Source organism: Culex pipiens, chromosome 2 (assembly GCF_016801865.2).
Source record: "Culex pipiens pallens isolate TS chromosome 2, TS_CPP_V2, whole genome shotgun sequence".
Lineage (NCBI taxonomy): Eukaryota > Metazoa > Arthropoda > Insecta > Diptera > Culicidae > Culex > Culex pipiens.
In genome coordinates this window covers 217,437,705-217,463,969 of record NC_068938.1, presented here as the reverse complement: position 1 = coordinate 217,463,969, position 26,265 = coordinate 217,437,705, and the positions used below count along the sequence as shown (strand labels likewise).

The 26,265-nt window shown below is 40.6% G+C and overlaps 1 protein-coding gene across 3 annotated transcripts; it reads left to right on the top strand.

Moving 5' to 3' along the window:
• Positions 1-490: 490 nt before the first annotated feature.
• On the top strand, positions 491-26,265 carry LOC120432549 (CTTNBP2 N-terminal-like protein). 3 transcript variants are annotated; one of them, XM_039597777.2, is made up of 6 exons: positions 491-1,576; positions 8,464-9,302; positions 9,360-9,523; positions 9,935-10,111; positions 21,273-21,433; positions 25,269-26,265. In XM_039597777.2, the coding sequence occupies exons 1-6, from the start codon at positions 1,295-1,297 to the stop codon at positions 25,977-25,979; spliced, it is 2,334 nt and encodes a 777-aa protein (XP_039453711.1). In that variant the 5' UTR covers positions 491-1,294; the 3' UTR covers positions 25,980-26,265. The 3 variants fall into 3 exon arrangements, with proteins under 3 accessions (XP_039453711.1, XP_039453710.1, XP_039453712.1); XM_039597776.2 differs by having other exon boundaries at positions 9,929-10,111; positions 25,269-26,264; XM_039597778.2 differs by lacking the exon at positions 9,935-10,111 and having other exon boundaries at positions 25,269-26,263.

The following is a 26,265-nucleotide window of genomic DNA, read 5'->3' as shown; positions in this document are numbered from 1 at the left end:
CTAAAAGTCGTATTAAAGAAGTTCGAGTGATTTTATAGCCTTGCCTCAGTGAGGTGAGGAAGGCAAAAATTGTATTTTTATTTGCTTTTTAGGTGTTTTTTAAACCGCCTTCAGTTAGGGGTATTCAAAACACCCAAAACGTAAAAAAGTGATTTTCTGATTTTTGTCAATTTTTGAAGCAGAACTTATCACAAATTGCCGAACCTACATGATTAAAGTTACTGTTCAAAGTTACTATACAACTCCGGTTTGGTTCGAAATTGATGAAAACATACGAAAAGGTCTTCAAAAAGATTTTAATAAATAGTCTATAATTATTTGCAATTGGCTTTTTAGTTTCATATCAACTGATTATTTCCCCTTTTAAAAACATTGTTTAATACATATTTTCACTATAATTTCAAAATCTTCTCATAAACTAAAGTTACCCAACCCTATTCCCCATTAATGATCGATGATGCAAAGCAGTGAGTGACCCTCTCTTCAAGAGTGTTGAATGAGTTCCCTCCGTGTCAAAGTCGTCGTCGCGCTGCTCCTCGTAAAAAAACCTTTGTTTGCGGTATTTTACGGTACTCGTTCCGGCTAAAAACTTGTGCAACCCGTTCCGGCAAGTGCCCTGCGATCCACAACCGAGAAGAACCTCAGAAGTGCCATCGGCGAGGACCGGAAAAGTTCAATTTTCGAGGGCCCTCCTTCGGGAGGTACGTTTTTCATTCAGGACTTCTGGAGCAGGTTTTTTTTCTTCTCGTTGGTGAGAGTGTGTGCGTGAGTGTGGGACATCAAAGAAGTGCAAGAGAGGAGAGTGGTCGCGTCATCAGCAGCAGAAAGCAAAACAGAGAGAACTGTCAAACCGACTTTCTCTCAGCAGCTCTGGAGTGACGTGAAGTTAGGTGGAGAAGAAAACAGGAAATGGTTCCAGATTTTTAGTCCGGGAGTTTTCGGGGTAGATTCCTGCGAAGGGGCGGCTTGAAAGTGGTTTAAAGTGTAGAATAAGCATACAAGTTTAATGTTGATTAAAGTTGTGCGAAAAGTGTGCGAAAATCGCTTGAAATATCAAAGTTAAAAAGTCAACATTTTGACAAAGGAGGAAAAAAGTCCGGTCGATCGACCTTCACGGTCCAGCCTCTCTGTTCGTGACCAACCTTGTGCACAAATTGGCACTATCAGACAGCAAATTAAGAGTCAACATTTCGAGTTGAATCGACGTGAGCGCTGATAAGCGGAAAGCAGAGTTCCTGCCGGCAACGACCGAGAACCGATGCTGCGGGGCCCTCTGGAACCTTGACCGGTGGTAATGAGTAGTGCTAGGCCACCCCGTCTAGTGTACACGTCCTCGCGGAAGCTCCAGTCGTCGTCCCCCTCGAAGAAAGCCAAACCGGAGGACAGCGAGGAACCGCCGCCGCTGCCCCCTTCCGACAGTATGGCCGAACCCGCGGCAGCCGTCGCTGGGGCACCACCCGACGGCGAAGAACCCGTCCCCCCTTCACCGGCTCCATCCTCGGAATCTGGGGCGCCGCCGACCAAGTTCTCCGAAGCCGACCTGCAAGCCATCAAACTGACCAGCGACACGTTGAAGGTGAGAGGACGCGGGGGAGGCACTCTTTTTTATTGATTTCGGCGAGATTTTCCGTCGTCCCACCCCCTTGGGCGTGTGCGAGTGGGCGGAAGGGTGGAAATGAACTTCATCTTTCAAGCCGCGTCGCGGCTGACTCAGAATCCTCATAAATCAGGGGAAAGTCCCGAAAAGTAAAACAAACAAGTCAGCTCAATTTCTCCGGCTTGGCTGATTCCAAGAACGATAGTCGGTCGGGAGATGAGCTTGTTAGTAGTAGGTACCTGTCTGTCTGTGCGCCCCGTGTACGTGCTGCTGATGATGTGAGGCACCACTAAGAGGGGAAAATCAATATTTATTTTAGTGTCGTTAGCACCGCTGGCTTCGTTGCTCTTGGCACGGCACGCGGGGCAAATAGAGGGAAGCAGAAGCAAAAAAAAAGCACAGAAAATTATGTACGGGACTACCCACATGTGTGCAGCACAGGGATGGAGGCAAGTGGTGGAAAATCTAGCGCACTTTTCTTTTGGAGAACGGGGTAACGAACCTGCTGCTGCTGCTGCTGTTTGTGCCCTTTTGGTTTTGGCGATGCGGTCGATATGAGCAGAGTAGTCAACAACACACGCCCTTTTTGGACGGAATGGACCTTGACTATCGGTAGATTTTATATTTTTTCAATTCTGAAATTTGGCCATTCATGATTTAGGTTTATGAAAAAACGACACACTGTATTGCTTTGTATCTGGTCGATTTGGTCATTCATTTCGTTCTAGCTTTTTGCAAATTTTGGTAATTTTTATAGCTTTGATTTTTTTTTAATTTCTTCCGTCATATTTGTATATTTTACCATCTTGGTCATTTTTTGCCATTGTTTTGGTCGATCTGGTAATTTTGGTAGTTTGGTCCATTTTTGGTAATTATGACCGTCTTGGTTTTTTGTCGTTTTGATCGTTTTGACCGTTTTGGTTATTTTGTTTTTTTTTTTAACCTCTTTGGTCATATTGGTCGATTTGGTAATTTTGGTAGTTTTAGCCGTTTTGGTCATATTGGAAGATTTTACCATTTTGATCGTTTTGTCCATTTTGATCGTTTAAGCCATTTTGGTCGATTTGGTTATTTAGGTAGTTTCGGGCATGTTTATCATGTTTGATTATTTTGGTCGATATTTACCATATTGGTTGTTCAACATTTTGGTCGATTTGGCAATTTTGATCATTTCGGTAATTTTGATCATTTTGGTCGTTTTGGTCGATTTGGTCATTTTGGTTGATTTAGTAATTTTGGCAATTTTGATCGTTTTGATTATTTTGGTATTTTTGCCGTTTTGGTCATATTGGTCGATTTGACCATTTGGGTCATTTTGATTGTTTTGACCATTTTGGTCGTTTTGATTATTTTGATCGTTTTAGCCCTTTTGTGAATTTTGACCGTTTTGGTTATTTTGGTTTTGGCCATTTTGGTAGTTTTGAGCATTTTGGTGATTTTGATTAGTTTGGTTATTTTGGCCGTTTTAATCATTTTGGTTAATTTGATCGTTTTGGTCATTTTGATCATTTTGGCAATTTTTGCCATTTTGGTCGTTTTGGTCGATTTGGTATTTTTGGTAATTTTAATCGTTTTGGTTATTTCACTATTTTTGCCGTTTTGGTCATATTGGTCGATTTGACGATTTTGATTTGTTTATTTTTGTAATTTTGACCGTTTTGATTATTTTGGTCTTTTAGCCATTTTGGTAATTTTGGCTGTTTTGTTAATTTGGTCATATTGGTCGATTTTGGTCGAGTTAACCATTTTGATCGTTTTGGCCATTTTGGTCGATTTGGTTATTTTGGTAGTTTTGGCTGTTTTGGTCATTTTGGTCGATTTTATCATTTTGATCGTTTTTATCGATTTGTCCATTATGATTGTTTTGGCCATTTTGGTCGATTTGGTTATTTAGGTAGTTTCGGGCATTTTGGTGATTTTTATCAATTTGGTTATTTTGGTCGATTTTTCCATTTTGGTTAATCTGACAATTTTGGTCGATTTGGTAATTTTGGGTGATTTGGTCATTTTGATCGTTTTAGTTATTTTGGTATTTTTTGTCGTTTTGGTCATAATGGTCGATTTGACCATTTGGGTTATTTTGATCGATTTGGCGATTTTGACTATTTTGATCGTTTTGGCCATTTGTCGATTTTGTCATTTTGGTCGATTTTGTTATTTTGGTAATTTTGGCCCTTTTGTGAATTTTGACCGTTTTGGTTATTTTGGTATTTTTTTCCATTTTGGTAATTTTGATCGTTTTGGCCATTTGTCGATTTTGTCATTTTGGTCGATTTTGTTATTTTGGTCATATTGGGCATTTTGGTTGATTTGATCATTTTGATCGTTTTGGTCGATTTGGTTATTTTGGTAATTTTAGCCGTTTTGGTCATATTGGTCGATTTATCATTTTGATCGTTTTTTATCGTTTTGTCCATTTCGATCGTTCTGGCCATTTTGGTCGATTTTGTTATTTTTGTCGTTTTGGGCATTTTGGTGATTTTGATCAGTTTGGTTATTTTGGCCGTTTTAACCATTTTGGTTAATTTGATCGTTTTGGTTATTTTGGTCATTTTGGTCGTTTGGGACGTTTTGGTCGATTTGGTAATTTTGGCAATTTAATCGTTTTGGTTATTTCGGTATTTTTGCCGTTTTGGTCATATTTGACGATTTTGGTAATTTTAATATCTATATCTATATCTATATCTATAGATTTGTTTATTTTGGTTATTTTGACGTTTTGAATATTTTGGTCTTTTAGCCGTGTTTGTCATTTTGGTCGATTTGACCATTTTGATATTTTTTATCGTTTTGGCCATTTTCAGGGTTGTTACGGACGGCGCGGATCGCGCGGATGGCGCGGATGGCGCGTATCGCGCGGATCTGGCGCGGATTTGCTGGCTAATTTTGTTCAGGCGCGGATTTCGCGCGGATAGCAATTTTCATAAATAAAATAATTTAGAACGATAGAATTTCTTCAAGTTACAAAGGAAAATATTATAAGCAATTAAATAAATTCAATCTTTTTCTTTGAGTGCAAAAACATCAATTTCTAAGAAGTTGTTAATGAAGAAAATTTTCTTCTGAAAATTATTCATTGTTTTTTTCTTAATACGAATCTTCAAAATAATCTTCAAGGAGCGTTTATTTTTCAAAATGTATTGAGATTTCTTATATAAATTTTACATAACATTACAACTCATAATTTTTGTTAACATTTGCTTACCTGGTTTAAATATTTTTTTATAATTATTCACATGATACATTTAAATTTTATCTTCTGACTCATATTTTAAACTTTTTCCAAAGATTTAGACATAAGGATGTACATAAATGATTCTTAGGGTATGTTCCGGATGATTTAACCCTTAGATTTTTTTTTGATCGATACAGGGTTCCAAAGTTTCCAAGGCATTTTTTAATTTAGCATACAATAAATATTGAGCGAGCATATTAATTACAATTTCAAAATTACAAAATTCGAAAAATTACAGAATTTCAAAAAGCTTAAGATCTTTTTAGATTTTTTAAGTTTTTTCAAACTGAATTTTAAATTTTGAAATTTGTGTTATATTAAAAATTGAAAGATTCTGTTGCCACTCTGATTTGTGTAGAATTGGTTCTACTCCCAATTATCAAAACATGACGGAATCCACTTAGCAATCTGCTAAAATCTCCGTCTAAAATTGAAAATTTCAGAATTTACATATTCAATTAAACAAAAAAAAATACCATGGATTTTTTTAATTCTTAATTTTTTAATGTTTCAAGAAAGTTCTTATTAAATTATTCCCTGGGCCTTGTAAAGTCAAGGGGCATGATTTGATCCTAGCGCATTAGTTAAAATTTGGGTATAAATTCTTTTTTATAAGCACTATGGACACCACTTCATGCTACGAGAACTCGCTTTGTCGCAGCCCCAGGGCTTAAGCGTTGACCGTTAAGCTGTCTTCGTGAACTAGGAAGTTCTCCGATAGTGAAAATATCACAATTGCACAAGACACCGCTGCTTCTGTGACTTTTTCACTATCACAATGTGGGATTTAGGTGGGACTTTAGGATAGTACAATTGATTTGTTGCTTAGCATTAGCATTTAAATAAATCTGTATGCTTTCCAAATCTATTTGATGATAAATTTAGTTGCAATTGTTAAGTTAGAGTAATGCTGTCAATAAACTTTGATTGATGTAGAATACAAGGCATTCTTTTATGTCAAATTGTCCATAGAGTCTCGATCAATCAATAATGTAATGATATCGGACAAAATTCGTTGACCTGTTGAACTAACGGTTTTCGGATTATGGCTGTATCGACCATTGTTGCGAATCGAGGAACTACGGATCTTTTGACGTAAATTGTCATTTATTTTTCAAACCGCGATTTCTATCCTATTTGTATATCAGTTCATAATTTTTTATTGTTTTTGATAGAAGTAGTACTACAACGGTTAAAGGAACGTTTAGTTTTGAACATTAAGTTTAGAGGATTTTAGATTAAAATTTAGATTTTCGATCCAAAGTAGTTAGCAAATGAATATTTGGACTTAAATGAATAATTGAATAAGTTGGACTTATGAATAACACACAACTGTGCATTTATTCTAGAGTCAGATCCATACAGCGTCAGTGTTTATTTGGTCGAAGTGTACTAATTCATTGGCAGATCTGATTCTAGTTGTAGTGTACGACAAGACTACTGACGGACGTGACAGGACGAGGGCCCAGTTTAGAGGTTTCAACATCAACGATGTGCGGCTGGATCACCCTCCCAAAAAAAAAAAAAAAAAAAAAAAAAAAAAGAAAGTTCTTATTAAATTATTAAATTATTAAATTATTAAATTATTAAATTAATAAATTATTAAATTATTAAATTATTAAATTATTAAATTATTAAATTATTAAATTATTAAATTATTAAATTATTAAATTATTAAATTATTAAATTATTAAATTATTAAATTATTAAATTATTAAATTATTAAATTATTAAATTATTAAATTATTAAATTATTAAATTATTAAATTATTAAATTATTAAATTATTAAATTATTAAATTATTAAATTATTAAATTATTAAATTATTAAATTATTATTAAATGATTAAATTATTAAATTATTAAATTATTTAAATATTTAATAATTTAATTATTTAATTATTTAATTATTTAATTATTTAATTATTTAATTATTTAACAATTTAATTATTAAATTATTGAATTATTTAATTATTTAATTATTTAATTATTTAGTTATTTAATTATTTAATTATTTTATTATTTGATCATTAAATTATTAAATAATTGTTTTTTTGCCATTTTCTTAGTTCGAATCATTTTCGGAGTCATATTTTAGTTTAGAGAAAGTTAGAGAAGAAAATTTGGTGAAAATTATCAAGTCCCTAGATTTTATAATTTGGTAATTTATTTTAGGGTTTTAATTTTTTTAAATGTCTGAATTTAATTTTTTTCCTAAATTTGTTTTTAAAGCAACGATATTTAAAGTGTTACAAAAAATGCTAATATTGTTTCAGAAATGGCAGAAAAGGTTCCACTTGGTGCAGGTGGGATATGAATCCACAACTGATCAACGGACCAGTAATGCTTTCTGTATTATTCTTTTTTCGTTTAAAATTTTATTCATTATGTTACTCTCTTCTATGTTTGTCGCGATTTTTTTATATGGCGCGGATTTCGCGCGGATTGGGTTTTGGGGTCGGCGCGGATCTGGCGCGGATTTTTTTTCGAGTTTTTCGTAACAACCCTGCATTTTGGTCATTATGGTTGTTTTGTTAATTTTGTCGATTTGGTCATATTGGTCGGTTTTGTTATTTTGGTCATATTGGGGCAATTTGGTCGATTTGACCATTTTGATCGTTTTGGCCATTTTGGTCGATTTGGTTATTTTAAGCGTTTTGGTTATTTTTGTCGTTTTGGGCATTTTGGTGACTTTGATCAGTTTGGTTATTTTGGCCGATATCCAGCTTTTTAAGCGAAAATGGCGTTCGAATGGTGAACGCCCGAAATGTCAAAATCGCGCAGTGGTACCAACGTTGCGAAAAAAGTGTGCCATGGCATGACAACCACATTTTTTGTCTAATGTTGGCGCTACTGCGCGATTTTGACATATCGGACGTTCATCATTCGAACGCCATCTTCGCTTAAAAACCCGGATAATCATTTTAGTTAATTTGGTCGTTTTGACCATTTTGGTCGATTTGGTTATTTTTGTCGTTTTGGGCATTTTGATGATTTTGATCAGTTTCGTTATTTTTGCCGTTTTAACCATTTTGGTTAATTTGATTGTTTTGGTCATTTTGATCATTTTGGCCATTTTGGTCGTTTTGGTCGATTTTGTAATTTTGGTAATTTTAACCGTTTTGGTTATTTCGGTATTTTGTCCGTGTTTGTCATTTTGGTCGATTCGACCATTTTGATCATTTTTATCGTTTTGGCAATTTTTGTCGACTTGTTTTTTTAGTCGTTTTGGGCATTTTGGTAAATTTGGTAATTTTGGTTAGTTTGGTCGATTTGACTATTTTGGTTAATTTGATTCGATTGGTCTATTGGTCATTTTGGTGGTTTTGGTAATTTTCATCGTTTTGGTCATAATGATCGATTTGGGTTTTTTGGTCGTTTTGGTCATTTGGTAATTTTGTGAAAAAATGCGAATTGCGAGTTTTGGTCATTTGGCAATTTTGATCATTTTGGTAATTTTGGTAATTTTTGTTATTATGGTAATTTTGTGGCTCATATTGTAGATTTTTTTTTTAACATGGAATCTCACAAATACAGGAATTTACAAAGGATATTTGTACATGAACTTGAACAGGGTACATGAAGTCCGATGTTGCATTTTTTTAACCCTTTTTTTTATTCTTTCATTCCAGCGCAACCCAAAGATGGACTTTAGCAAAACCGATCTCCTGAAGCTGCTGAGTTACCTGGAGGGCGAACTGCAAGCTCGGGACGTGGTCATCGCCGTGCTAAAAACGGAAAAGGTCAAACAGCTGCTCAACACGTCCCGCTACAGCAAGTCGGCCAATTTGAACGACCCGCACGCGGCACTCTACCGGGACAATCTGGCCTCGAGCGGGAACATTGCCAGCCGGCAGTCGTCGATTCAGGCGGCGTATTCCGAGCACGAGATGAGGCTTCTGAACGACCAGCGAGTTGGGGTGAAGGAGCAGATGGATTCGCTGGCGGCTCTGGTGATGCAACAACGGCAAACGCAGGGCAAGATGGTGGAGGTGCTGAAGGATGCCGAGGACCGGTACAAGCAGGTCGTTCAGGAGCTGGAGGATGAGCGGCGGAAGCACGAACATACTACGGCGCAGGGCGACGACATTACGTACGGGTTGGAGATTGAGCGGTCGCGGCTGAAGCAGGAGCTGGAGCACGAAAAGGAGACGCACAAGGCGTTGGAGATGGAGCTGCAGAAGATTCAGGAGCAGTTCGAGGCGGAAAAGAACCGCCAGAAGCAGATCGTGCTGTTGCTGTTGGCCGAGCGGAAAAAGATCATCATTAAGTACATTGAGGAACGCAAACGGAGCGAGGACTTGGCGCAGATTCTGTCCGAGGAGAAGATGCGCGTGGACACGATCGCCGAGGGCCTGGAGGAGGAGAGTAAAAAGTGTCTGCGGATGGAGGCCGACCTCGAGGAGCAGACGGCGGCGTACGAGGTCGAGCGCAAGATGCTGCACCAGAGTTTGGCCAAGGAGGAGAAGAGGTAAGTTGGGAGAGTGACGTTTGAGGGAAAGTATTTCAATTTTGTGCTTCTTTTTAGGATTAAAGAGCAGGAGCTGGAGATTCAACAGCTGCGGGCGGAACTTGATCTGCTGCGGAAGCAGACCGGAATCCGTCATCCTACGGTGGCTCCGCAGCTGCCGACCAAACCGGGCGGCCTGATGCCGTCGCGGCCCTCGATTGGCGGAGCCTCAATCGTTCCGGGTGAGTCCTGTTCCAAAGCTGGAAAATAACGAGAGACAAAGTGACGGTTGTTTACATTCCGATTCAGGTTTTGGCTTAACTCACGTAATTTTGCTATTAATTACATAGAAAATTGTACATTTTCTAATTGCTTTGAAAAACTGATAGCAAAGTGTAGAATGTTTTAAGCTTTTCAAGAAATATATAAACGACATTTTTCGTTAATCTTTCCTTTTGGTATATTAGTAATGATGGTAAAATGGAAATAACACCTCAAGTATCAAAATTGCCGGTCAACCTTTCTCAAACTGTTTTACTTTTCATTTCTTTCACATTTTCTTCACAAACAATTCTTTCAATTTCTGACATAACCCAACCACAAAAAAAAACCCCTTCACACCTCGCAAAACCCACCGGTTCGTCCAGGCGTAGACAGCATCCTGGCATCTTCTTCCGCTTCCATGGCCGCCGCCGCCGCTGCAGCTGGTTCTGCTTCTTCCGCCGCGGGTGTTGGGATTTTGCCGCCAGGCGCCGCTATGATTAGTAGTGTGGCCACCAAGGTGGTCCAGCCGACCGCGACCGTGTCCAGTGTGCCCGTGTCCGGACCAAGTAATTAGCAAAGAACAAACATCTGACCTGCCACGTTGCTTTTGTTGTGTTTTTTTTGTGTCACTAGAAGCAGATTATTTTTTGTTAAAACTCGTGCGAACGCTTTCTGTGTGTGTGTGTTTGAGCGTGTCTTCACCGTGTGGCACTGAACTATCCTGCCTTCTTTTCTGTTGCCCCTTTGTGTGTTTTGCTTTTTGTGGTAATTTTTCATTTAAAATCCTTTTTACGTAGTCGTAGTAATGCTTTATATAATTAATGCTAACAACAGCAACTAAAATAATCAGGTATTACGTAAAATTAATCTAACAAATACATTTAAAAGGTTTAACAAAATATATTTTCTATAAAACAATATCTCGATCGTGTTATTACAATACTCTACATTTTGAAAGTTATTTTTTCCAATGATTGAACATGTGCTAATCAACAGAATAACATTTCAGTTGCTCTTTTCTAAGAAACCAAATGCCTTCATTAAATCTCCCTCTCTTAGAATTAACCGAAACTTGTTTTGTATGTTATTCTGTGGATTGGAACATGTTCAGGAAGTCCAATTCATACAGAACGTGACAAGAAATTCACAGCAAAAATGACTTCCCAAATGGAGAGATGTGTCATAGAACAATCATAGTCTTTAATTTAAGAATTAAAATTTTAATGATATTTGCATCAATATAATGTTTATTTGTAATGAAATTTAATGTGCAGATCTAAAAATCACTTCAAAAATGCATCCTTAAGATAAACGTTACAATTCTATCAAGTTGACAAGGTTTTAAAAAATTCCATCTGAATATTCAAGCTCTGTTCAAAACGAGCTATTCGCTAAGAAATTTGCCTTTTAAAATCTATTTTTTTGGTATTTGTTTCTCCGGGCAAAACATTTTTGACCAAGGTTTAAAAAAAATAGGTTCAAAAAAATGCTTATTTTTTTTAAATATTACATTTTCAATAATAAAGTTAGGTGCTTTAGTGAAATTTTGATAAAGTGCGTCGTTTTAAATTTTACTGATATTTGCGTAACTTTTTTTTTTAAAAAGCCGCAGTTTTTTATTTTTTTAAAGTGTTTATGATGGTGTACGCAAACTGGGCAGCTACTCGGCAGGACGTCTTCTCCGTGGGGTTTGCTTCGGTGGGGAACTTGCCAAAAATTAAAACAACCTTCGAAGAAAGACTATACGGCTTAGACTTGGGCCATTTATTCAAAGAAAAAAGCGAAATGTGATCTTGGCAGAGGTTCCTCCTCGATGTATTCTTGCGAGCGTTGTCGAATACAGACTAAAACTAATGAGCCGCAGCTCCCTATCGGCTACCCGATCGATCGTGCTGACGATCGTCGGCGGAAATGCAAAAGATCGCAGAGAGCGATAAGAGATTGATTGAGAGAACGCAACAATTCATGATTACATTAGAACAGTCCAAAATTCTTATATCTAGGGTAACAAATTCAATCATCGGCAGTAGATCTCCAACATGCCGGCCCCGTTGAAAGGCACTTTCAAGAAACCACCAAGCGCCTCCAGGCTCAGTGGGATGGTTGGACAGCTGCGTCGGTTGGTAGGTCGGATGGCTGCTCGGATGGTTCCTCGCTGGGTTGCTCGATGGGCAGCGGACAGACCTCTGTGATTGCACGCCGATACGTGCCGTGCGCCGTGCGGACATCCACCACACGAACGAGCCCATCTTTGCCGGGGAACACCGCCTCGATCCGGCCCAGCTTCCAGCGCATTGGAGGAGCGTTGTCCTGCTTTAGGAGAACCATCGTGCCGACTTCGATGTTTGGGCGGACCACGGGCCATTTCTTGCGGTTTTGGAGGTGGCCGATGTAGTCGCGCGACCATGCTCTCCAGAAATGCTGGAGCTTTTGTTGCATCTTCTGGAAAGAGTTGAGCCGATTAATAGAAATGTCGCACAGATCGGGCTCAGGGATGGAGAACAGCGGTTCTCCGACGAGGAAGTGCCCAGGAGTGAGGGCAACCACGTCAGTGGGATCGGAGGAAAGAGGAGTAAGGGGACGGGAATTAAGGACGCCTTCGATTTGGACGATCAGGGTGTTGAAATCGTCAATGGTGAGCAGCGTATCCTTCATCACGCGGTAGAGGTGATGTTTGAAGCTTTTAACAGCGGCCTCCCACAGCCCTCCGTGGTGCGGCGATCGGGCAGGGTTGAAGTGGAAGGTGATCCCCTTCTCTGCGCAGTGAGCGGCGACTGCATCCGACGAGTGCATCGTATCGAATGCTCGGCGCAGTTCCTCCAGGTGGCGATTAGCCCCGACGAACGTTCGGGCGTTATCGCAGTAGAGGTCGGTCACGCGGCCGCGACGTCCAACGAGGCGCTTTAGGACGTTTATGAACGACGCGGACGTGAGGTCGTACACCATGTCGATGTGTACCGCTTTCGACCACATACAGACGACGATCGCGACGAATACTTTGACGGACGCGCCGCGACGATTCGGTGGCCTTACGGCGAACGGCCCGCAGTAGTCGACACCACTGCTCGCGAACGCGCGCGACGGAACGAGACGAGCTGCTGGCAAAGGCCCCATCATCTGGTCAATGCTTCTTGGCTTGCAGTGGAAGCAGTCCAGACACTCGTTGACGACTCTCCTCGCAACATCTCGCCCCCTGACCGGCCAGTAGCGCTGACGTAGCGTCGATAGCAGCAGTTGTGGACCCGAGTGTAGAGTATCCCAGTGGGTGTTTTTGGCGATCAGATGTGTCAGATGTGCTTTTGCGGGCAAAATTATGGGGTACTTGGTGTCGAACGGTAAGCTGCTGTTTTCCAACCGGCCGTGCACTCTGAGCAGACCCTCCGGGTCGATGAAGGGATTCAAGGTCTTGATTTGGGATTTGAAATCGAAGTCTTTACGGACTGGGCCAGGGTTTTTGAGAAGATGCTTGATCTCCTGAGCGAAGTGGGTGCGCTGCGTCAGTGTGATGAGCAGCTTGAGTGTGTCGTCAATTTCTCGAAACTTTAGAAAACCATTTCGTCGTTCTTCGGGACGGCTGCGACAGTTGTCCGTGAATCTCCGAATCCAAGAGACTGAGCGGAGCAGGGGCAAGAGTGCGGAATGATCTTCGATTTGGATGCGATCTTCGAGAGAGCTTGTTGTGAGCACCGACACAGTTTGGCGTGCTTCGTCGTCACGAGCCTGCATGTGTAATGGTGAGAGTTCAATGCAGTTTTGGGGCCAATGCGAAGAGGGCAGCTCGATGACCTCTGGTCCGTGCTCCCACAATACACATCCAACCAGCTCTGAAGGAAGAAGTCCCCGAGAAATAAGATCTGCTGGATTCAGGTGGGTTGGGATGTGACGCCAGGGCATGCCCTGCGTGAGGCGTTGGATTTCTGCGATCCGGTTCGAGACGAACACCTTCCAGGTTGATGAGCACGACGCAATCCAATGCAAGACGATCGCAGAATCGGACCAGTAGACCACTGGACAGCTCAGGTTGGTGGCTTCCAGGACAGCTGCGGTCAGTTGGGCCCCCAGCAGAGCTGCGCACAGCTCGAGACGGGGGATCGTTAATCTGCGCCTAGGGCAGACGCGAGATTTCGATATGAGCAGGTTGACCTTCGACCTGCCGTACGAGTTGGTTGACTTCACGTAGACACACGCGCCGTACGCCTTGTCGGACGCGTCCGAGAAACAATGCAGCTCGATGACCACTGAGTGATCGATTAGAACTCGGCGAGGGATTTTGAGCATGCTGAGGACGCGAATTTCGATTCTGTACTGCTTCCACCATTCTTGATACTCCTCTGGCAGCTCTTGGGTCCACCCGAAGTTCTTTTCCCACAGCGATTGGAGAAACATTTTTGCTCGAATAATGACTGGTCCTGCCATACCAGTTGGGTCGAACAGCTGCGACAATTCCGAGAGAATGAGTGCCTTCGTGATTGGCTCCGTCGAGTTGTATTCGGGAACCTTGCAGCTGAGGTGGTCAGGCACCGGCTGCCACAGAAGGCCGAGCGTCTTGATCGATCCGGATTCGCTGAGCTCCAACTCGGTTCGGGGATCTCGGAGTTCCTCAGGAATGTGAGACAGAACGCGAGAGCTGTTGCTGCACCACTTGCGCATGGTGAAACCGCCAGATCCAAGAAGTCCGATGAGTTGACGATTTGTTTCCATCAAGCGGTTCTCGTCGTTGTCACCCGATAGGTAGTCGTCCACGTAAAACGATCGCTTGACTTGAGGAGCAGCGAGGGGGTAGTTTTCTGCCTCGTCGTCGGCCAGCTGGTTCAGGACGCGGGTTGCGAGGTACGGCGCGGGGGCGGTACCGTAGGTAACAGTGTTCAACTGATACGTCTTCAGGTCCTCGTTCGGGGTAGATCGCCATAGAATCTGCTGCAACGGCCGATCGTCTGGATGGACGAGTACCTGCCTGTACATTTTCTCCGCGTCGGCAGTGACGACGTACTTTGGCAGACGAAATCGCAGAATGGTGTCTAAGAGTGGTGGTTGCACCGTAGGTCCAATGTAGCATAGATCGTTGAGCGAGATGTTGTTTGACGATCTACACGAAGCATCAAAGACCACTCTGGTTTTTGTTGTTGTGCTCTCTGGTCGCTGGATCGCGTGGTGAGGAAGGTAGAAGTGAGGCTTGCTGAGATCTGGGGTGACCTCTTCCATATGCCCGAGCTGTTCGTACTCCGCCATGAACTTTGAGTACTCCTTGTTCAGCTTCGGGTTCGACGTGAACTTCCTCTCAGTACTAAAGAATCTGCGTTGAGCGACCGCAATCGACTCTCCCAAACTAGATCGCAACTCCTCACGAATTGGCAGACGAACCACGTACCGACCGTCAGGGGCTCTAGTGTGGGTCTTTACAAAATGATTCTCGCAATACCGTTCCTCGAGGGACAGGGCCTTCCCTGTCTCAAAGCTCTCCACCTCCCAGAACTTGCGAACTGCAGCTTCCAGCCGTTCGACAGCAGTAACGTTGCAAGTTACGGATTGTTGTGCGGGTGTATCCGTGTCGCCAGCGACGACGTATCCAAAGACAGTGTTGCGTAGTGTTGGTAGGCCAGATCCAATCGATAGTTGTTCACCCTGCAGGATGGCGAAAAAGTGCTTGACGCCAATGATCATGTCGACGTCATGAGCGATGTTGAATTTTGGATCGGCAAGTGGGAGGTGGCGAGGAATGACCCACTTCGAAACATCCACGTTGGTAGTGGGAAGGATTCTGGTTAGGGAGGGCAGAATCAGAAAGTCCATGCTTGTAGTGTACGGGCCCACACGAGACGAAACAGTGATTGTGGTTTGGTGCTTCACTTTCTTGACAGTTTGACTGATACCGTACACATCGACGTTTGCGGGTTTGCGTTTCGACCGCAGAGCCTGCGCGAGAGATTCGGTCACGAAATTTGCTTCAGAGGCGCAATCCAACAGGGCTCGAGCATGGATGTGTGTGCCATCTGCACACATCACCCTAACGTAGGCGGTCAGCATAAAGACGACAGCTTGACCAGCCTTCGAGACGAACGAGTGGGTTTGAGTGACTGCTTGGCTGTGAGTCACTTGCGAGTTGTGAGACCCTGACGGTACTGCGTGCGAGACCGACGACGGAACGAACGAACGCGAAAGACATTGCCCAACCGACGGCGACGGGGCCGATCCCATTTCCCGAGGGACCACGTGACACTGCTCGGCAGTGTACGTAACCGACGACGGAGACTCGACGACCGAAGCCAATCGTGAGGATTGTTGACAGTGGGCAACTTGTACAGCTGAGGCCGTTGGTTTGTCGGCGGCAGCTGTGTTCAGGTGTAACAGTGTGTGGTGGCGTTTGTTACACGTTCGGCACGAACCCGCAGTGCATGCTTTCATCATATGGTTTGACTTTAAGCAGTTCAAGCAGAGACCGTGCTTTTTGGCAACGTCGAAGCGGTTTTGTGGCGAAAGCTTCTTAAATTCATCGCACTGGTGCAGCATGTGCTCTTGCTTGCACAGCTTGCACTGGGAAAGCGTATCACTAGTGTTGGTAGAGTGGTACGCTGAGGTCTTCGAGCGAGTGGATTTGTGTTCGACCTTGGGTTCGGGTTTTGTGCCGTGTTGCGAAGTTTGGGAGAGCTTTAGAGATTGTAACGTGCGAGAGCGCTTGAGGATGTATGCAATCAGATCAGTGTAAGTAGATTTCTGGTCGTCCTCCAAGCTGTGCTCCCACGCCGTCTGGGTTCCAGGATCAAGCTTGATGCTGAGAAGGGTGACGAGGAACGAGTTCCAGTGATCTTTGGACTCTTCAAGCTTGTTAAGCACGCCAACGCGCTTCTCAAATTCGTCAGCAAGTTCCGAGAGCGCTGTCGACGACTCTTTGTGAACAGAAGGAATAGATAACAGCGCCATGTAGTGCTGTTTCAGGAGCAGATTCTTATCATCGTACTTTTTCTTCACAATGTTCCACGCGAGCGTGTAGTTAGCCGTGTTCACATCCAAATTCTGGATGCGCCGCGCAGCATCCCCTTTCAGCACAGATTTCAAATATTGAAACTTCTGCACCGACGACAAATGGTGGTTCGAATGAATAAGTGAGTTGAACAGATCGTGAAAGTTCAACCACTCATCATAATCCCCGTGGAAATCAGGGATTTTCAATTCGGGGAGCCGGACGGAGGAATGAAATGCAGGTGGAGCAATGGGGGAGGGAGGTGCGTGAGTGTTCTGGGTGGCGATTTCCAATTTCGACGAAAGAGCTCCCTTCAGCTCAAAGTAGTCGTTTTCAAATTGAGTCCTAACAGCGTCAGGCTCGTCGGTCAAGGGTTGGCTAAACTCAATTTCAGCTTGCACCTCGTTGAATTCATCCCAAAGATGATCCAGTTTCTCGAGGCGAAATTTGAGTTGGGGGAAATCCCTATCGAACACAAAATTATCGTCGTAATGGTGAATCAACTTTAGGGAACCCAAAATGTTGTTCCGACGAATCAAATGCTGCTTCAGTTGCTTCGACATAGTGATGAGCGCAAAATCCTCAAAACCCCGTGAATTCACACTTTATTTGTCGCAATTGTGGTTCACTTGTAACTCACCTTATCTGCTGCTGTGAGGTTACCTTTGCTCGCTTGGCTAGACCTGCTTCCTCGTCCACGCGGTTACCACGTGCACAGTCCAACGCTGTCCTTGCCTCGTACAAATGTCCAGGTCGAGAAGACTGCCGTGGGCAGATTGTTCCGACCGAAGATCCCTCGTAGGACGAAATCAGCTACTCTCCGACAGACGACGATTGTTGCCGGAGTCCAAGATTCCCACGATGTTCTCCTCAGGCCGGCCGACGATGGTGATGACCAGGCAGTCCCGGGTTTCGGCACCAAAAAATGTACGCAAACTGGGCAGCTACTCGGCAGGACGTCTTCTCCGTGGGGTTTGCTTCGGTGGGGAACTTGCCAAAAATTAAAACAACCTTCGAAGAAAGACTATACGGCTTAGACTTGGGCCATTTATTCAAAGAAAAAAGCGAAATGTGATCTTGGCAGAGGTTCCTCCTCGATGTATTCTTGCGAGCGTTGTCGAATACAGACTAAAACTAATGAGCCGCAGCTCCCTATCGGCTACCCGATCGATCGTGCTGACGATCGTCGGCGGAAATGCAAAAGATCGCAGAGAGCGATAAGAGATTGATTGAGAGAACGCAACAATTCATGATTACATTAGAACAGTCCAAAATTCTTATATCTAGGGTAACAAATTCAATCATCGGCAGTAGATCTCCAACAGATGGTTCATTTTTGAAAAAAAAAACTATTTTGGAATTATTAAGAAAACTCCCTTTAGGCCTAAATTTTGCTTTTCTGAACTTTGTTGATACGGCATTTGATTGCTGAGATATAATCATGCAAACATAAAATAAAAAACAGGAGACATGATTTTTTCTCAGTGTTGCTCAATTAGCCCTCGTTTTGATCACCTTGGGAACTAATAATCCGATTTTTAATGTCGAAAAAAAAATTGGATTTTTTGTGAAAATTTTGCTTTTTTTTCAAACCTACCTGCGTGGTTGTCCACAAAAAAGATTTTTGAAGTTTTGTATGGAAATTGTCCATGAGGGGGGAAGGGGGTGGTCTGAGATTTCAAAAAAGTGTCCACGTGGTTTATGGATGGTCCATTCAGAAAAAAAGATAAACGGAAAAAAAATCTTGTAAGTAAAAAAAAGTAAATCTTTCCCAGTTCCTGAGGGGAACACCCTTTGAAGAGTATCGGGGCCGACATTTACAAAGCGGATTCAGTGGCAGTTTCATTCTCAACTTAATGTTAACATGTTAAGGTTAATGTTAACATTCCATAGGTCGCCTCCCTAAGGTGTCGTGATAAGGTCCAGTTTGTGACGATACACTACCTTCCCTTTACTAAGCAATCGATTCCAGAAGGGAAAAGATCACCAGTTGTGTTGGTCCGAGCCGGGATTTGAACCCCGATCTACCGCTTACGAGGCGGAAGCGTTACCACTGGGCTACGTGGCTCGGAAAAAAATCTTGCCGATTTCTTTAATAATTTTTTTGTTGTTACAAGAACTCAATTTCCCAAAATCGGTATTTTTTTTTTAATTTCAGGATTTTTTATATGTTTTAGGGGACCAAAACTCGCAACTTATGAGCCATAGAGAAGTAAGGTCAACAATTTTGCCGCCAAGTTATGATTTTCTTTTTGAAAAAAAAAATGATTTTTGCAAAAAAATAAAATTTAAATTATTTTAAATTTTTTTGACCTTGGTTTTTTATGTAAATTTTAATTTGCAATCAAAAAGTAATTTACAGATTTTTATGATAAAGTGCCTCGTTTCCAAGATATAGCCACCAAAAGACTTCAGCGAAATATTTGCAGTTTTTCGATTTTTTAAAATAGTGACCATGAGTTACCATTTCTGAAAATATTTTTTTTTAAAGTTCAGAAAATGTGCTATAAAATTTTCTAAGAGGCATTGAAGGTTGGACCTCTTTAGTGCGTCCATCCCGGGAATTCCCGGGACAAAAATCCCGGGATTTTTTCCAAAACCGGGAATTCCCGAATCCCGGGATTTTTGATAATTTGTCCCGGGAATTCCCGAAATTGAAAAAAAAAACAAATTTTGGTCGGGAAATTCTGATTTGGTTGTAGAAATAGATGAACAGTTGAATACATAGCATAGATTCGGAATATATCAGCTTTAATTTGACTTATTAGGGAAAATTGTTTAAAATTTAGTTCACAGATCCGCAAAATGCCTGGCGCTTTAAATATTTTCTATTTAATTTTATGCTTTTTTAAAGACTGGGTATGATATTTATATTTAGGATTTTAAATTTGAAAAAAAATCTAACCTTAAAATATTTTTCATCAAACACCGGAATCTGGGGCAAGTAACGAATTAAGACTGCTATTTAAGAAAAAAATGCATCGTGTTTTGAATAACTTCGGTTAAAACAGGAACAGAAAAAACAATTAGTACACCAATTTCCAAATCTAGATTTTTTTTTAAAAAAGGTCCAATAAAGTATTGTGTTTCATATTTTTAAAAGACCTAATAAAAAAAAAAGTCTAGAAATGTATTGCTCTGAAATCTCCTGTACCTTTTCAGCCTGTAGTCCTGATTTTCCCCAGTTGACGGTACTAACTTTAAGAGAATTAGTAAAATATGTATTATATAAAATAAGACATTGAAAACTTATCTAAAATTTTGCATTGACTGGTATCATTTTATTTCCAGATTTTTTTTAAAGGTCCTATAAACATATGAAGGACAATAGCTTATAGGACCTTTTTTTTTTGAAGAAAACTCTGGTTTTGTTGTCGCTTCTCGTTTTTGTAGATATTTTTAAAGAAATTTTTCAAGCTTTTCTAGTTATGGTATTTATAAAAATATATGAAAGAAATATATTCATAAAACACTTATTTAATTTGAATGACATTAAAATTGATATTTGTACTTTTCTAAATAAAAAAAAAATGGATTTCTTTTAAGTTATTTCAAAACTGTCCTTCTTTGTCTAGATTGAAGTGTAGATGGTCACCAATTATTATTATCAAGCTTATTCAATGATTTTAAGCTTGAAAGCATATCAAATATTATGAAAACATAGATTTTTTGACTGCTTCAAAAATTTCCCGGGATCCCGGGAATTCACGGGATTTCAAAAATATTTTTCCCGTTTCCCGGGAAATTCAAAACCCGGGAAAATTGAACGCCCTAGACCTCTGGTTGCTGAAAACGAAATAGAAATAAATAAATTTAATTGAAGTTGAATTGAAGTCTAACCCATCAAACCCTCCATTTTCTAATGCCGATGTCTCGGCAACTAATGGTCCGATTTTCAATGTTAAATCATGAAACAGTCGTGAAATTTTCCGAAGTTTTTGGAAACAATATTTTAAAAATTTTTGAATCAAAACTAACATTTCAAAAGGGCGTAATATGAAATGTATTTTTTAATTTTTAAAAATATTGTTTTCGAAAAGATAGGAAAATTTCACGAATTGGTTTTAGTAGAGAATTGCTCAAATGTCAAATACCGATGCAAAAAGGGCTTTGTTGACCAATGGCCTTTTGTCTTACGTTCTTTCAGAAACTAATCCGAGAATTCTTGTTTACCCTGTTCAGTTTTTTTTACATCACAAATTGTTGTTGTTTTATTAAATAATAATGTTCGAAAAAATAACTGGTTTTATGTGTGTGTTTTTAAAGTTGATGTTTCTTTAAAAAATTTAAACTCAAATATGAGTCAAAGTTATGCAAACTTCTCTGAATTTTTGAAAGTATACGTAAGCGCTAGCTGCTAATCGTCACCAAATTTGGTCCAATAGAGGAAAGTGGAGCAAGACGACCATATGTGCAATTTTATTTTTACCTCATATAGTCGTCTTGCTCCACTTTCCCCTACTTACGAAACAAATTCCAAATGTTTCGTAAGAATTGTCGGCTTTTGAAACTGAATAAATAAGTGATTATACTACTCACTGCCTCTGTCGCTGAACGAATGCTTTCAAAATTGCTAACCGTCTTGCAAAGTTTCATTCATGTGTAAATATAACAATCGCCTTTGCTGCAACCAATTTGTGTTTTAAGCTGTGTGTGTGTGTGTGCTTGTTTCCAGGAATCTCAAACTTTGATCAAACACCAATTTGCTAAACATCGTTTCTCTTTACCCTTATCTCTTCAATATCCGATTTTGTTTTTTCGTGGAACAGCCACCGGAATCGCGCGCTCGGTTTCCCCCGGCCAGCTGATCCGCCAGACGGCCATCTCCCAGCTGTCGATCACGTCGCCCCCGATCGGGCTAGGTCTGGGCTCGAACCCAGCGCCGGTCGCTCCCGCACCCGAGACCTACGCCAACACGCCACCGGGCAAGGTAAGTTCGCCGCTGCAAGGTTAGGAAGGAAGCTCAAGTTTGTGTAACCTAACCTAACGAATTTGCTAGTCTGAACTATATATAACACCACGTTGAATTATGTTTAGAGCTTCTTTCGTGGTTTAGGTGCGCTGTAGATTGCTTTCTTATTTACTTTATTAGTTTAGATATAAAGGTAATTTATTTTTGTGTTTGATAGTTTATGTTTAAAAAGAAAACATTTAACAACACTTTTAATTTGTCTTTGTGCGCGTTGCGTGGCTTTTTGTGCTGCACACGTCCCTATCGATTGGCACGGTTTGTTCAGGTTTGGATTTTTGGTTCGTACCAAGCTAGGCCGGGAGGCTATTCAAAATTTGGAGGATAGATAGTGTGTTTTGGTTAGGGATCCCATCTTGAGCTGGCACTGAGGTTCTATCATCCATTCGTTTTAAGCATAAGTTGAATGAATTTGAAAGATTTCCCAAGACAAATCGATTATTCATACTGTGAGATATTCCATACTGCTTTACAGAAATAATTTTAACATCATATTTTGAATACTACTAAAATTTTATTTATCTCCATTTAAATAAAAAATCAATTAAAAATATCAAATAAATTTTGATAATTTTTTTCTCACGGCTCGTCTTATTTCCTACAAGTCCAATGGTTTATATGATATGAGCATAAGATACAGGTCTACAAAGTTTCATTGATATCGGAGAAGGTCGATTGAAAAAGTTTTCAAAAATTTTCTGTTTTGGGCTGGAATTGCTCGAAAGACTTATTTCATCCTATAAGAGTAAATTTTATGCAATTTTGTACATTATAAAGATTTTGTTAAATTCAGCTTAGTTACATGCTGATTATAAAAAAAAGTTTTTTAATTACAAAAAAATATAAATAAGAAAAAGTAAGGCTTTCTAGACAGGAATTTACCAACACATTAAAAGCATGTATACATGGCTGCTGGGGATTTGTTTGCATCAGATCTGCTATCTCTTTCTAGAAAAAGTTTTTTGTCAGGCGACTGACCGCCCGATATGTCATCCAACATATTTCGTGGGGCTGTGACAGGTGACAGCTCGAGCTCGATCATTGTTTGCATCAGGACACTGTGACGAGGAGTTCGTCATTTTTGGGTTAAATTTTTTTTTTCGCTCGGCCTAGTAAGCCTAATTGGTTATATTAGGGCGGTCCTACCGTTGAGAAATTAAGACTCAATTTTACAATGGAACTATTTTTTACATTGAAAATTTGGAGCCTAACATTTCAAAAGGGCACATAACTTTTGTAAACAATAGTGTATCCCTTTCACTCGAATGACAGTTTACATAAGGTGTGAAAGGGACACACTCTTGTCTAAAAAAGTTATGTGCCCTAATGAAATGGCAAGCACGATTTGTCCAAAAGTCACTGAGATCTCTCTAAAAAATCTCTTTAAAAAATGTGTGCAACAATGGCAAAAACAAAAAATAATTACAACCTTTTTAACAAAGTGGCATTAACTTGGAAAAGAGAAAATAATTTAAATTTATTATACTTTTTACAATAATGTTCCTGAAAATTCAATTTAAATCCAAATTTTTGGAAGGAGATTTTTTTTTAAAGATCTGGCATTCTTTCTTGAATTGTGAGCACATATCTGGAGCAACATTTGAAAGGGGCGCTACGACATTGCTCTTACGGCCTTTCGTCCCATATTAACGCGTGTAATGATAGGCCATAAGAGCAATGTCGTGCCGCCCCTTTCAAATGTTGCTCCAGATATGTAAAATTCACGTATTGTTTACTTCAATTATACCGAACATTACTTTGCTCAATATAGTTTTGAAAGACCGTCCGAATGAGTAAAATAAGGTAATTTTAATTTATGTGGTATTGCTATATGGTATTGCTGTCGTGAGATATCTTTACAAAAGTAGAATTTATAATCCTTTGATCCATAAATTCCATAAATTCAGATTGTCTGGCAACTCTGTCAAGAAATAAAACAACTTATCTTAAGTTAACACAAAAAAAAAAATACTTCCGAATGTTACATTATTTATGATGTAACACTTCATTGCACGTTATTAAACATTTAAATTGAAATGCAATTGATGTAAATTTGTAACGAATTATATGTAATAACATGTTTTACGTGTGATTCAATTCACACTTTTTTCCTGTTGTTTATGCGACCTTTCCTTGGCTGGATGTCGTAAATTGTTAAGCCATTTTTATTAAGATATTTTTATGAATCGGAACACTGAACGTTTCTGATTTATGTAAACTAGATATTAAAAATAAAGAAGGATAAAAGTCAACAATAGCTGAACAATTCATTTTTAAGTTAAAAAAAGGTTTAATAGTTATTATGGTAATTACCTTTACTTAGTAATTTTATTTCTAAAATAACTTTAAAATAGGACGTAACCTGAGGCGTTGTCACCTTTTCAAAAGTTTGATTAGATTTCGTTATTTATTTTTATTGAAATAAAAAAAATGTGTTAATAAATTCTGATAAATTTGAGTAAATCTAATCTAATCTAATCCAATCGAACACAAGCACAGCCAGTCCGAAGAAAGCATCCGGGAAGAACTTATGGTTAGATTACGCCTCAAGTTCTTTCTTGTCATTATTATTGATTGCAGTACTTTCGAGAACCCCCGAAATGTATTACACTCACTAAAGCGGCCCGGCCTACTGCGTTGCATTAACCGCAAGAGACAGATTCTATGAACGGAACCCACATTTCATGGAATCATCAGGGGAAGAAGAAGAAGTGGGGATTTACCGTACCAACCACTTCGAATTATTTATAGAATATGGTGTGTGGTGTGTGTAGGGGAATCGTTATGAAAGGGATTGTTGTATTTATATAGTAAATGACCTTGTGACATTATTTCACCACTACAGATTAATTCACACAAGGGGTGTCAACCCTTCGGTGGCCGAGTGGCTAGAGCATCTGACTACCAATCCAAAGGTGTGAGTTCGAATCCCACCTGATTCCATGCGTTTTTTGTTCATATTCAAAGTTCAATTATAGTCGAATAAGTTCAAGGAGACCGGTCGGGAATCGAACACGGAACCTTCCGCTTATGAGGCGAGAGCCGTAGCCATTAAGCCACGGGCCGGTCTCCTGATAAATTTGAGTAAAATATTCAACTAACTAAACATTTTCTGCTTAACAGTATGGAATGTCTCGTATCATTTTAACTCTCTATTCAGTTCAATTTTAGTCACTTTCATCTCTCATTGGGTATTCTAACAATATCCAGCTGTTATATCAACTATTCTAACAATACATTTTGAGTATTTTCAACTGGATCAACCATTTCATTATCATCTCCCGTATTTTTAGTCCGATTCATCCAAGATATGGTAGCGAGCCCCCAATTAATTCTAAGTATCAGTGCCAAAAACAACCTCAAAAATACCAACATTTGTAGCCAAACTGCCGGCTAGCGATAGCTAATTTTGTTTCTCTCTGTTTTATTTCCAATCATCTTGTCTCAAAACCAACCATTTAAAAATAAAACCAAAATTACCAATCCGAAACTCGAAATAAAAACGCCCCAAAAATACTAACAATTGACGCCGATAAATAACAACAAATCGTTCGCTTTGCATACATAGAAAAAGGTTTCTTAATATGAGGACTGTAGCGTAAATTAAGCCTTCTAAAACAAGCAAAACCAATAAAAATCTATTGTTCAAAACAAACACACAAAAAATTAAAAACCAAAAAAAAAAAATCATTCCATTTATTTCATTAAAAACTTCGACACCGCAAATCTCTTGTCTCTTCCACCAAAAAAAAACCAACAACCAACGACATTGTGTATACGGCGTGCACCAATACAGATGGCCACCGTGCGGAAGGCGTCCTCGTCGCCGGCAACCGGAAGTCCCGCGATCGGATCATCGCTGGCAGCGCTCGGAGGAAGCGTCGGAGCAGCCGGATCGACGGCCACCGTCAAGAAGACAATAATTCCACCGGTCGGTGGGCGTGGCGTTCCGCCGCCGATCCCGCCCAACAAGCCCCAGATTCCGCCAAAACTATCCGGCACGACGGCCGCCGCCGCCGCCTCGTCCCGTATTCCGTTTCTGAACAGTCACCAAATAGTCGCCGCCGCCGCCGCCACCGTCAACAGTACTAGTAGTATATCATCGTCATCCTCATCATCATCACTGTCTTCTCCGCTCTCATGCTCACTGTCCCCGTCCCCGGCTCCCCCCTCCGTCGGCAGCAACAGCAACAGTTCTAGCGCTAGTAGCAGCACCTGTCCCGGAGTGGCCACCGTCAATGCCGCCAGTAGTGGACTGCCCGCAAATAATCTTATCGCATCTTCAACAGTTGCCAACAACGTTGCTGGCCCCGGAACAGCCGCAGCTTCCGCCGCGTCCCCGGTCCCAGCCAACATCGCCGTCCTCCCAGCCAACCCAACAGCCACATCACAAAATTCTGCGCCGCCAGCCGCATCTGCATCCGTTTCAGCAACAGCAGCATCAGCAACCGCAACAGAAATACTGACAAACATAGCCGCCGGCGGCTGCGAAGGTGGGATAGTGTAAAATGAGTAAACGTGTTGGTAACTTAGGCTCCACCCCCTTCGAGAAGACCGTACTATAACATACAGGCCACGCCCCTCCCTGCACACTACTACACTTGTCAGCAGCTTGCTAACATCACACTAACACTGAGAGTCAAGTGTTGTTCCCCACGTGCTCATCCCTTACTAATACACTGTTACACCTGGGTTTGCGGTTGGCGCTACGAACGACTTGAAAATTTGAACAGTTCAACTTTTCTGTTGTTTATCTAAAAAAAAAAGTTTTGGATCGAACTTGTTCGTAGCGT